Here is a 12,498-nt window from a genome sequence, read left to right as displayed (position 1 = left end):
CCTCCAGTGGGGGGGATACGTGGCTTAGATGAAGAAAGGGAGCGATTGTGTAAGGAGCGCCTTCAAGCTGGCATGGTGGTCTCCCCGTTGATTGGCAGCACTGGGAAAAGAGAAGTTTTACTTAAGAGTCGCCATTACTTTAAACAAGCCCCGAAGCGCAGGTAAGGACCAGTAACACACACTTGCAAAATTTAGCCTTTCTTTGATGGCCCTAGAAGGCAGAACCTTGCAGCACCTCTAGATCCTTATTACAGACATGAAGGTACTGGTTAGTTGAGAGCTTGGGCTTCTGGAGCAAGTAGGCTCACAGCTTTTTTTATTCACCTTCATTTGAGGTGGTTGTGCTTTTAGAAGAAGGTGATACGTTAGAATTCTGACATTTGCTCTCAGAGCCCTTTCAGGATTGTTTCGGGAGTGAACTGAGAATGCATGTGCTGTGTTCGTCCTGATATAAGGCTTCTGTTTGCCAGTGCAGTGATGGGTGGGTTCCGGAAATGGGACTCTTAGCCCAGCTGTTCCTCTATTCTAGCTGGGCTCTGACTTTCATGTCACTGTTGGCCATTAAAAGTAAGAATTTCAGCAGAGAAGTGCCCAGAGGCAGGGAAGATAGACTGGCCTGTCATTTTTATCTCTTCAGTATCGCTCAGCCTTTTTCTCATCTGGTTATATACTTTTGAAATAGCCATGGGGAAATGGGATTCCTGCAGAAAGGGTCTTAGAAGGAAGGTTCACCTGGCTCGCAGGTCTTTTGTTTGTGTTTTTGTTAAGGTCAGGGAATTGTCTCTTCAAATGGGTGATGATACAGGGAAAATTCCAGTGCAGAGACTTCACCTGCCTTGTACATGCAGATAAAGAGAATCTTGGGTAGCAATTGCAGCTGATACTCAAATACATCAAATGACTTAAATGCTGATAAAGGAGTTCCAGTTGTGGCTCGGCATGTTAAGACCCTGATGTCGTGTCCACGAGGATGCAAACTCGATCTCTGACCTCGATCAGTGTGTTAATAAGGATCTGGCGTGGCCGCAAGCTGTGGCGTAGGTCACAGATGTGGCTGGGATCTAGTGTTGCCGTGGCCGTGGCGTAGGCCGGCAGCTGCAGGTCTGATTTGACCCCTAGCCTGGGAACCTCCGTATGCCGCAGGTGTGGCCCTAAGAAGAAAATAAATAAATACATAAATATGTCCTGATAAATACATTTTCGCCAGATGAACTTAGCCTTCAGCACCTAGTTCAAATATCACCTCTGCCTTGGGGTTTGCCTTTCGTGGTGTCCCCCAGACCAAGTGGGCTGGGCTGTTCTCGATGCTCCTGTAGCAGTTTGCTCCTATTCCTGAAATGACACAAGTCCTATTGTGTCCTGACTCATCCATTTTCAGGTCTTTCTTCCTGCCCAAATCTTGAGGTTCTCAGAGGGCACGATTCACCTTTGTTTCGCCAGCACCTGGCAGGTGTACATAGGAAATGATCTCTGTTTGCTGGATGGATGAGTAATACGCAAACTCATTAAATTTCATTATTCACACTGGGCAAGAGGAAAACGCAGCATATTGAAATATTTCCCCCTCGTTAATAATAAGCAACTCCTTTCTCATCATTTCGAATAAGGCGTTCAGGTGGCAATAATTTTCTTTATCCACGTCTCCATTCCCTTCTGTCCTCGCCTCCTTTGCTCAAAATCTCGTAAAAAAAGTTTGTCTTAATTTTCTTCTATTCTGGGTCTTTCTGAAGACTACCTTCTCTTTCTTTTCAGGCGGGTATTAATGAAAATGATTTCTACGACGGGGCGTGGTGTGCGGGAAGGAACGACCTCCATCAGTGGATTGAAGTGGATGCCAGACGTCTGACCAAATTCACGGGTGTCATCACTCAAGGGAGGAACTCGCTCTGGTTGTAAGTGTGGCTGGACCTGTGCTTCCTGGACCCTGTGCCTGGGTCTAAAGTTCTAGGAAGTTGCCGAGAGGTTTGTGGTGCTAGGCAATAGAGGAGAAGAAAACGGCAGGAGGACGGGAGCCTGGAATGGCTGGGAAGGTGCATCTCGTGGAAAAACACCTTCCTTTGGTCCAGGACCAGAGATGGGGACTCATAGGTTAGGCTGAGCCGACAAAAGTGCTGTCCGAGTGATGCGGTTTAGCCAGGTAGCTGCCATCTTGGATCTGGGGCAAGTTATTGGTCCCCTGACTGGTGGCCTGAAGACTGCCTGCAGTGGGAATTCTGCACAACCAGTAAGCAGCAGCTAATGGGCTCCAGCCACGGTCCTGCGGTAGAAGGTCGGAATCTTCCAGACTCGGGGAAGAAAGATGAAGCCTAAGCAGGTTCCCAAATAAACTACTAGAGGAGTAGTGCAATTGAAGGATGAGCAGTGTGGGGCTGGAGAGTGAGATGGAGGCCCATTTTGCAAAGGTGAGCTTGGGATCAGGGCTGGGTAAGTAACCTTCGTAGTCCCAAGAGAGATGGGCTCTATCCCCTTAAAACTCTTCACCTCATGGTACAGATGTACCATGAGGTATTAGCTTTCAAAAGGAAGGAAATTCTGAAAAACGTCCTTCAACGTTCAAAAATATGAACTTTGAGGACATTATGCTCCATGCAATCAGCCAGACACACACTGAGTGATTCCAGTTACGTGAGGTCCTTAGAACAAACTCATAGGGACAAAAAGGAGAATGGTGGCCTCCAGGGTCTGGGGGAAGCAGGTGGGGTGTTACTGTGTAGTGGGTGTGGAGTTTAGTTGGGAATGATGCAAATTTCTGGGGATGGATGGAGGTAATGGTTGTACAAGAAAATGAGAGTACCTGATGCCACGGAATTGTACACTGCCCGAGGATTAAAAGGATACATTTTATGGTATAGTATATAAAATTAAAAGGTATATTTTACAACAATAAACAATATATGTGTAAACAAAGCCAAATCCTTCCACCTCCGCTCAGGGCAGGCTGGGCTGCATCTGAGGCACTGTCCTGGGCTCAAGCCGTGTGGACAGCAAATGTGCAGAGATTGTGGGCGAGGCGAGAATTCGGAGGGGCTGCAGGACCCGGGGTGTTTTCTAAATTTAAACAAGACATTTTCAATTCCTGTAATATCTGTCTACACTGAGAAACTGAGGGCCCCAGTGCCCCTCACCTAGACGCTAGGAAACGGGCTGCAGACCTAGTTAGCTAAGAGCCCTCCTGCCCTGTCCGCCCTCCCCCTGCCCTGCCGCCCTGCCCTCTCTGATCCCATGGCTCCACCCCTTTCAGGTATTACTAATTACCTGCTGGCAGTCACATAAAATCGGTCATTTGTTGATTGGATTCATTTAATTCCTAGAAAGGCCAACATTAATAAGTCAATCCGGATAAGAGGCGGGAACCTGGCTCCTGGGCTCACATCGTTCTGCCTGTCGTTGTCGCTGTAAAGGGGGCTTTCTTATAAAATGGCAGTTGTCAGGCAGTGGCTCCACGTCTGTTTTCCTTTGAGCTTTTTTGACTGTGAGGACAATACTGTGACATCTAACGGCGTCTTGGAACATGATCCAGAACTCCAGTCTCCTTCGCACAAACACAATTGTTCTCCCTATTTGCAATCATATCATGTGTGCAGCTTTCACCCTTCGCCTAAAGACAGATCCATGGCGTTGTCATGCTGTTACTCAGGCTTCGTGAGCATCCTTTTCAAATAGCCTGTAATTGACTCAGCCACACCTCTGTCAGCACCTCCCTTTTCTACTGTCGCATATCCTTTTGTACAGACTTTTGATCCCCTTTGAATCATTTCCTTTAAATAAATTTCCAGGAGTTCCCATTGTGGCTCAGCAGTGATGAACCCGATTAGCATCCATGAAGATGAGGGTTTGATCCCTGGCCTCGCTCAGTGGGTTAAGGATCTGGCGTTGCTGTGAGCTGGGGTGTAGGTCACAGATGCAGTTCAGATCCCGAGTGGCTGTGGCTGTGGCTGTGGTGTAGGCTGGCGGCTATAGCTCTGATTCAACCCCTATCCTGGGAATTTCCATGTACCACAGATGCGGCCCTAAAAAGAAAAAAAAAAAAAAATCCAAAGCGGGAATAATTTGTGCATTTTGACAGCATTTGGTTATGTATTTATGCTCCTTTGTGTGTGACGTTTTATTCTTACCTTTCAGTGGCCCTTAGGAATGAGTTCACATATGCTGAGTTTTGCTCTGGGGTCTGTGTTTTGCCCTCACCAGTGGGTTATGACCACACCAATTGTTTTCACTGTTTAGATTCTGAAAGGCAAGGATTTCAGGAGAAGAAAAAAGTTGGCGTGCTAAGGAGAATAGACACTTGGAAAGGAGGTGTGATTTGAGATTATCCAGTGGGAGGAAAGCAAGGATTTTACCTTAATGTTTGGTTAGTAACCTGCCCACTCACTATCACTCGCGATTCAGTGGTTGGGTTATTATTGGATTAAAAGAAAGAGCAGGTAGGCGTGCCGCTCACATTCTATTTCAGGCAGAAACACAAGAGGGTTTGGGGTGGATAAGAAATTGCAGCAGAACAATATCTCTCTTTGACTTGGCCCAGGACTGGGAACATCTAAGAAGGAGGCAAGGGATAGAATTGCTTTTAAGAGTCAGGTTTTTTTTTTTTTTTAAACATCTGAATGTATTTCAAGCCAAGAACAGTGAAAAGAAATCTGAGGAGTTTCAGTGTCTCTTGCCTCCGGAATAAGACTGTGCGCTGGCGAGTGAAGAGGACGTGGACACGTGTACATTTTGGTGTCTGAGCCCTTTTCCCATGAATAATGTGGAGGCCCTGGGCCCTATTCCCTTAGGACCAGAAAACATGCCAACAGCAGAACTCACCACATACCAATGGCAAAGAAGACATAGTGGACCCATCCTCCCTCTCCTGTGTCCTCTGCCCCACCTTGTTCCCCATACCGCCACCTATGGTGCCATTTTTAATATTCCTGTTTATTGGTTTCCATATTTCTCCCCCCCAGTCTCTGGTAGAGGCAATGCCTTGATAGCCTGTGTTTGGGATCTTGCCCAGTACCAGGCATCTGATAGATGCTCAATCAATGACTGTCTAATGAATGAATATTGTAAGGAAGTAACAAATTGGCAAAGAGTCTTTCACACCGAATGGTAATGAGTTAATTAATTTATGAGTGTCAGTGACTGAGAGCCAGCTTCACTTGTAAGGGGGAGCGGGCAGGGATGTGAAAAGAGTAGGTTGAGGAGTTCCCGTCGTGGTGCAGTGGTTAACGAATCCAACTAGGAACCATGAGGTTGCGGGTTCGGTCCCTGCCCTTGCTCAGTGGGTTAAGGATCCGGCGTTGCCGTGAGCTGTGGCGTAGATTGCAGACGCAGCTCGGATCCCGCATTGCTGTGGCTCTGGTGTAGGCCAGTGGCTACAGCTCCGATTGGACCCCTAGCCTGGGAACCTCCATATGCCGCGGGAGTGGCCCAAGAAATAGCTAAAAAGACAAAAAAAAAAAAAAAGAGTAGGTTGAGAGGTGACAAGGAGTTATAGAGATGGAGGCACAGAAAAACAGTGTGGCTTTGGGATCACATTGTGGCTAGTTAGGAAATTTCTCTCTTTGACCCTCAGTTTGCTCTTCTTTAAAATGGGGTAACTACCATCTAGCTCATCAAGATGTGGCAAAAGCTAAATGCAATCACCTTATGATGTTTTAAGATTCCAGCATGTAATAAACAGGTGTTCAATAAATGGGACTTTCTTGGAGTTCCTGCTGTGTTGCAACTGCATCGGCGGCATCTCTGCAGAGCCTGGTCACAGGTTCGATCTCTGACCTGGCACAGTGGGTTAAAGGATTTGGTGTTGGCACAGCTGCAGCGTAGGTTGCAACCGCAGCTCAGATCTGATCCCTCACCTGGGAACTCCACATGCCCCAGGGTGGCCAAAAAAAAAAAAAAGAGGTACCTTCTTCCCTCTCTATCTCCTGGGATTTGTCTGGAACAGTCGTTTTCAAGCTTAATTTTCAGCCATAGATCTTCTTGTATATAAAGTCTTTCTTGGAAACATTCAGAAACCAGAGAGAGATGAAGCTGCTTTGTGTGACTCTGGTGTTGGGGGGAGCATCGCCTGCCTGGCCCTCGCCTTACCTAGGAGCATCCTTAGCAGATCATTCATCCAGGTATCGCTTAGGCACAAGTGTACTAAACAGCTTGAGGGCACCTCTTAGCTGGTTACAATCCTGCCAAGTGCTAATTGCTTCGTTCTGAATCCTCTAGGGTAACAGGCAGATGTGGAATTCAGAACAAGATAGGCAATGGCAGAGTTGGAATTAGAGTTTGACTTTTCTAGGCAAAAGTGCAAAACATACCCTCACCTCAGAGTGTTGCAATTTGGTTGGTGATACTTTAGAAATTGAAGGGAAATGGGGTGATGGCTCCTTGGGACTGGTCGAATGGATGTGGCTGTTTATAAATAGCATCTATCTGGTTGTTAGATTATACACGCATGTTGGAGTTACCGTATATGTTTAAGGACACTGAATATTTTTTATTTATAAAACTTTGACGGTTGGTATTTTAAGATGAACATCCATCATCTTATTTGTTCCTGACATTGTCTTGCTGTGTTTATGAATTCATTCGCCTGTAGATTGAGCACTCTGCACGAAGCATTCTATATAAAAAGGGGCCTGCCTGCAGGGAATGCTCGGTCGGATGGAAGAATCTAACGTGTTGACAGGTCCAATAGCTTGGGGATGGAGATAGAGGGTTGTTTTCCGCCCGACCTGGGATGCAGATATGAAGTGTGATATGGCAGGTCATGAATTAGCCATGGTCTGAGACTAGTTCATAACCAAGTTGATCAAAAACGCTATGATTCTAGTTTTAGTAATTTTCAAATAAGTCATGCTATATGAAAGTAATAATATGTAATTGTTTTCATGATGTTGAATCATTCATATCTTTCACCAATATAAATGACCCTTCCCCACTGTGTTGCAATTTAGTGAAACATTCGTGTACTAGTGAAAGCCAATCTTTTGTTTTCCCGATTTCAGAAAGTATATTAGATCTCTGAGTGTTATAATGCTAATGAACGTGATGATTGAAAAGTTAATTATCCTGCCTGTGGTGATGAGATGCTTCTAATGACGTGGGTGAAATACAGGCAATTTAAAATAGCCCAATGTTTTAAATTTTAATTATTTAATAAACAAAACAATTCTCACCCTCTCTTGAGAGTCTGTAAGTGTGTCCTTAAAGAGAAGCAGCAATTTGATTGACGAGTTTGGACGGTGAGGGCTGGGGAATCCGGTTTGCCTGGTTGGTTGAATTTTTTCAGAGCAGTTGGGCTCATCGGAGCAGGATGAATGGCGTGTGTTTTGTGAGCCGGGCTTGTGGCTGAGGATGCAGAGGTGGTAGAGGAGACAGCCCCAGCCCGAGGAAGCTCACTTTGTTTGTCAGCGCCCAGTCTTAGCTGAGATTCTGAATGTGAGCTTCCCCTTTGAGAAGTCCGATGGTGAGAAGAGGAGCCATGGGGCACTGCATTCAGAGGAAGACAAGGTCAAGGAAAGGCCTGCTTCCCGCCCTTTTCTCGAGAACGCTGTGTCCATGGGAGGGGTAGCTCCCTGAGGGGTGCCAGGTGGTGGTGAGGAGTGGGGCTGACACAGGTGCCAGGGCTCATCTGGACCAAGGAGCGTCTCCTGGCCCTGAGTTAGAGTGGGAGAGGGGGTGCTGAGGGGTTCAGAGCCTTCACACCAGCGGGGCTTCTATTCTTGGTGAAGTAGGAGGTTGGTCCTCTGCAGACAGTGAGAATGGCATATTTAGGGGTTGGAGGCTTAAAAAGGGCAGGGAGCTGCTCTGCCCGGTTACAGAGGGGGCTTGGCTGACGCCCGGAACGCAAGGACTTGAAATGGTCCCATTTGGTACCATTGGCTCTTTCTCCACTAGGGGGCGGTGGAGTTGGTGGCAGTACCGCTGAAGGAGGTCCAGGACACGGGCAATGTGGGACCCAGGTGGGACACAGCGCATTAGGAGTGAAGGGTTATGAGGTTGAGATCCAGGGCTGGTCAGGAAAGAGTCAAAGCCAGAGGGCTGATTCCCTGGAAGTTAACGTCAAGTTCAAATTCCTGGGGGAGATGAGGCTTCCGAAGAAATAGAAACTTGGAAAGGGAAGACCCAGGTCATCTGGGGACTCTACGGGGCCAGTAGAGGCGAGGATCGGGGTCCGGAGGGGCGGGGTGGAGGGTTGGGGAGGAGCAGACCTCTGGGAACATTGAGGTTGCGGGTTTGGCTGCTCAGTGCTGCCCCCTGTGGGAGAATTTCCAAGATACCTTTGGACCCTGTGGCTCAGGAGGTGGGTTGAGGAGATGGCGGGATGTGTCTGCGAAGGAAAAGGAAGGTGACAAGAGACGGAGGCAAACGCAGAAGCAGCTGGAGGGTGTTCCTCCGGAGCCGGGATGAAAAATGAAACCTTCCCGACACCTTCGTGGCCCGGGTTTTTTTTTGGCCCAGGAGCTGGACCTCTGGTTTCCGCAGTGAGAAGTGATCACTGGGTCCCTCCCCTTCTTTTCGATTTCGTCTGGTTTTCCACTCCCGGAGGACTGGGCCCCGAGGCCGAGCAGCCTGCCAGCGCAGAGGGAAGGGGGCGCCAGGCTGGGCCAGGCGTGCGAGGACGCCTGGCAGCCCCTGGCAGCCGGGCTCGAAGGGCGGCCGCTGGCACTTCGTAAATCACTTAGGCGGCACCTCGGGAGAGCAGCGCGTGCGTGTTCAGAACGTGACCCCCCGCGTCTCTTCCCTTATTGGCAAAATGAAGTGTTTGGCACCTGTGGCGGGGCTGGGGGGCGGGGGGGGGGGGAGAGACAGAAGTTTCCAAACTCCTTTCTAACCTCTATGAAAACTGTCAAGTTTCTGGACGGCTGAGTTTGGCGAGAATGGGTTTCGATGTAAACATCTCCAATTTCAAGTAGAAGGCCCGGCATGCAATCATTTCTTCACTTTGTTAAGTTTCCACAACGCAGGGGTACTGACTTGAGATTGAATGCAGTTCTTCCTTGTGTGGCTCTGGGTGCCAGTGACTAAGGAGTAAGTTCTCAGGAGATAAAGCCTCTGAAAAGGAAACAGCTCTGGAACTCCCTCCTGGAGATGCAGCTTCTGTCACCCGGCTTTACCCAGGGTCTGTGTCCCCAGGAAACCCTCGGGGAGGGATGCCTTCTCTCTCATCTGCTCCTGGTGGAGCGGGTCCCCTTGCACGGGCACCCTCCCTGGCTAAGCTCACCTCATGCTCCCACACCTGTACCCGCAGGGCCTGTGCAGACTGGCACCCACCGCCCGTTTGACCTCCTTCCCATCGCTTGTTCATTCTAGCCGAGGAGCCTCCTCTTTGTTCTGAAGATAAGCAAGCATGCTCCTGCCTCAGGACCTTTGCACGTGCCATTCCCCCATCTGAAGGCACAAGCCTCCCGAAATTCAGGGCCCTTCTCTCACCATCCTTCTGAAGCCCAGTCTCAGTTGCTTTGCATCCTCATGTGACTCTGTTCGAGTCCCTGTTGGTTTGTTTGTACCCGTACTGATGTCACTCCCAGGGATCCCACGGAGCCTGGCTCTTGTTTGCCATCCAGCCCCCAGTGCTGGCTGGGAGCCCTGCACAGGGAAGGTCTCCATGACTGCCCCCCTCACCTGCTCTGCCATTCAAAAGGGTTCAGATCGCATCCTGATTCTCTCCTCTCCCGAGGCTGGATGGCCCCACCAGCCCAGAGTCTGCCCACCGTAAGGGACGCTTTAGTGCACAAAGCACTTTGAGGAAACGTGTCACACCCCATGGGGACATGTCTCGTAGTCCTTGGGTGTCCTTCCTTTTCAGTTATCCAGGTCCTCACCTGGTAGAGTAGAGCCGATAAGAGCGCAGATTCCGGGAGTTCCCTGGCAGCCTAGTGGTTAAAGATGTGGCATTGTCGCTGTTGTGCTGTGGATTCAATCCCTGGCCCAGGAACTTTTGCCACAGTTGCCTCCCCCTCCCCCTCCCCCCAAAGTACAGATTCTATAGTGAGACTGGGATTCCAGACTCCCTGGCTGCTTGGCCTTGTGTGTGCTTCTGAGCCTTTCTGAGCCTCAGTTTCTTTATCTGTAGAATAGAGATAATAGTACCTGCTGCATAGGATCACTGTGGAGATTAAATGAGTTCATACACTTCAGGCAGTTAAGATAGCCTATCAGGAATGGTGAGTACCCCACAAATATCTGTGGTTCCTGATGTTTTCTTAGGGTTCTTTCCCTTCTCGGCTCACACATGCACACACACCCCCGCCTCTCTCCAGCCAAGCTCTTGGAGCACTCAGGCCATGGATGGTCCGTCCTCTCCCGGAGGGCCCTGCTCCGGCTCCTCCTGTGTGGTCTTAGAGTGGCTCACGGGAGGCCCGAGACCAAGGTTGGCTTGGGTCGTCTTATCTCGCTTCCAAGCCTCCGTCTCCTGGTTGGTGAGGAGAGCATGTTGGGAGCATTCCATGAGATGCACATGGAAAGAACTGGCACATTCTGGACCCAGCAGGGGCTCAGTGAACCGTGGCTGCTGTTATTTATGAGGTGGCTTCATCTCACCCCTCCCTGCCTCCGAACCCCCAGCCCCCCAGCCACCCAGAGCTTGAACCTCCAGGGCCCCCAGAGGACACCCAGGAAAGACTTTAGAACTGAACCAGTCACGTTGCGGCTACGAAGGAGAGCCCGACATTTTGTGACAACCTTCCTGTGACACATCTGTGTTTCGCTGGATGCCCTCAGCCAGCAAGAAATTTCCGTAAATCAAAAGCCTAGGGAGTTCCTGCTGTGGCCCATGGGTTAAGAATCTGACTGCAGCATCTCAGGCCACTGTAGAGGTGTGGGTTCAATCCCCAGCCTAGGGCAGTGGGGTAAAGGATCCTGTGTTGCCACAGCTGCAGCTTGACTCAGTCCCTGGTCCAGAAACTTCCATGTGCCATGGGTGTGCCATTAAAAAAAAAAATCTAGACCGGGGCTGCTAAGGTCCTGTGTTGCCCCACCTGGTGGCTCAGTGACTCTGCCAGGAGAGTCCCTTTCTCGTCCCCATTGTGTGGATGAGGCCACTGAGGCTTGGAGAGCCCAAGGAGCTCTTTCTGCCTCAGAAATGCTTGTCCTTTCTGCTCCCGCCTTCCCCCTGTATGACTCACAGGTTTCTCTCCTGTGCCACCAGGCCTTAAGCCCCGTGAGTGAGCCCACGTGTGCTTCATCTGCCACTTCCTGTGGGACTTTGCATGACTGCCCCAGGGCTGACTGAACCGTCAGACGCAGCAGGCACGGTGCCTGGAGCCTTGTGACCTTCAGAGGCCCGTGAAAGTGCTGAACTTTTTTTTTTTTTTCACTTTAAGTGATTTTTATTTTTTCCATTATAGCTGGTTTACAGTGTCCTGTCAATTTTCTGCTGTACAGCAGCCACATGGATGGAACTAGAGACTCTCATACTAAGTGACATAAGTCAGGAAGAGAAAGACAAATACCATGTGATATCACTTATATCTGGAGTCTAATATACAGCACAAGTGAACCTCTCTGCAGAAAAGAAACTCATGGACTTGGAGAACTTCTTTTTTAACCTGGAGAAAGTAAATGGACTTTTAGTTTGAAGAAAAGCATTTTAATATAAAATGTTCATATGTTCATCTTTATACCAATGCAGTCATAGAATGTAATTTAATTTGTTTTTCTGGAGGAAGCCATCTCTTCTTTCACCGTGTTGTCCGAGATCCTGGTCCCCAGAACCTGTGACTATGTTAGGGTTTATAGCAAAGGGCACTCACGTTTGCAGATGGCATTAGGGTTGCTAATCAGATGACCTTAAAAATAGAGAGATGACCCTGGACTATCTGGGTGAGTCTGATGTAATCACGGGCTCCTTAAAAGTAGACGAGGAAGGAGAAGAGATGGCAGCAAAGGAAGGACTCCGCGGTAGCTGCTTTGAGGCTGGAGGAAGGGGCCAGAGGCAGAGAATGCGGGCAGCTTCTGGAAGCCGGAAAAGGCAAGGAAACGGATTTTCCCCTAGTGTCCAACCCTGTGGACACCTTGATTTCAGGACTTCTGATCTCCAGAACCACTGGATAGTAAATCTGTGGTGTTTGAACCACTATGTTTGCAGTGATTTTACAGCAGCCATAGAAAATGAATAGACCCACAGGCAAAAGTAGCCACAGCCCACAGAAGCCCTCAGATAACCTGGCTGCCCCCTCGCCAGCCCTGCTGCCTGGCGCAAGACGATGCCAGGGTGGAGCCCTCCAGCTGTGGGCTGTGCCTGCCAGGCAGCTCTGCGCACCACGCACGCTATGAGTGAAGAGAATCGGGGCCGGTCCTCTCCTTGCCAGTCTCTGGGATTCCTGAGAGCCACTTGTTTGGTTCTTTTCCTCCTGATCTTTCAAGTGTCCCTTTCAGATTTGGAGGAACTTGAATACCTTTGCAAAAAAAAACCCTTTTTTTTTTTAACTTTTAATTCTCTGCAGCGGGCTTCTTAACTAGGAACTGCCTTTTACCCTTTACCCAGATGTATCGGACTTGGCCCCTCAAAGTGGCATT

At 49.2% G+C, this 12,498-nt stretch overlaps 1 protein-coding gene across 4 annotated transcripts in view; it reads left to right on the top strand.

Annotated features, from left to right (window-relative positions):
• Positions 1–12,498, top strand: part of CPXM2 (carboxypeptidase X, M14 family member 2) — a 146,514-nt gene that overhangs the window by 68,012 nt on the left and 66,004 nt on the right. For all 4 annotated transcript variants that reach the window (XM_013983827.3, XM_021073605.2, XM_013983826.3 and 1 more), the window contains one exon: positions 1,753–1,892. In XM_013983827.3, the coding sequence (XP_013839281.1) occupies positions 1,753–1,892 (140 nt within the window). The remainder of the gene's footprint in view (positions 1–1,752; positions 1,893–12,498) is intronic.

This window comes from Sus scrofa, chromosome 14, assembly GCF_054392235.1.
Source record: "Sus scrofa isolate SSC_HxYL_T2T_F1_AM1 chromosome 14, Sscrofa_HxYL_maternal_Yorkshire_Landrace_v2.0, whole genome shotgun sequence".
Lineage (NCBI taxonomy): Eukaryota > Metazoa > Chordata > Mammalia > Artiodactyla > Suidae > Sus > Sus scrofa.
Note: the sequence above shows the minus strand (reverse complement) of the source record. Positions and strands in the feature narration are given on the sequence as shown.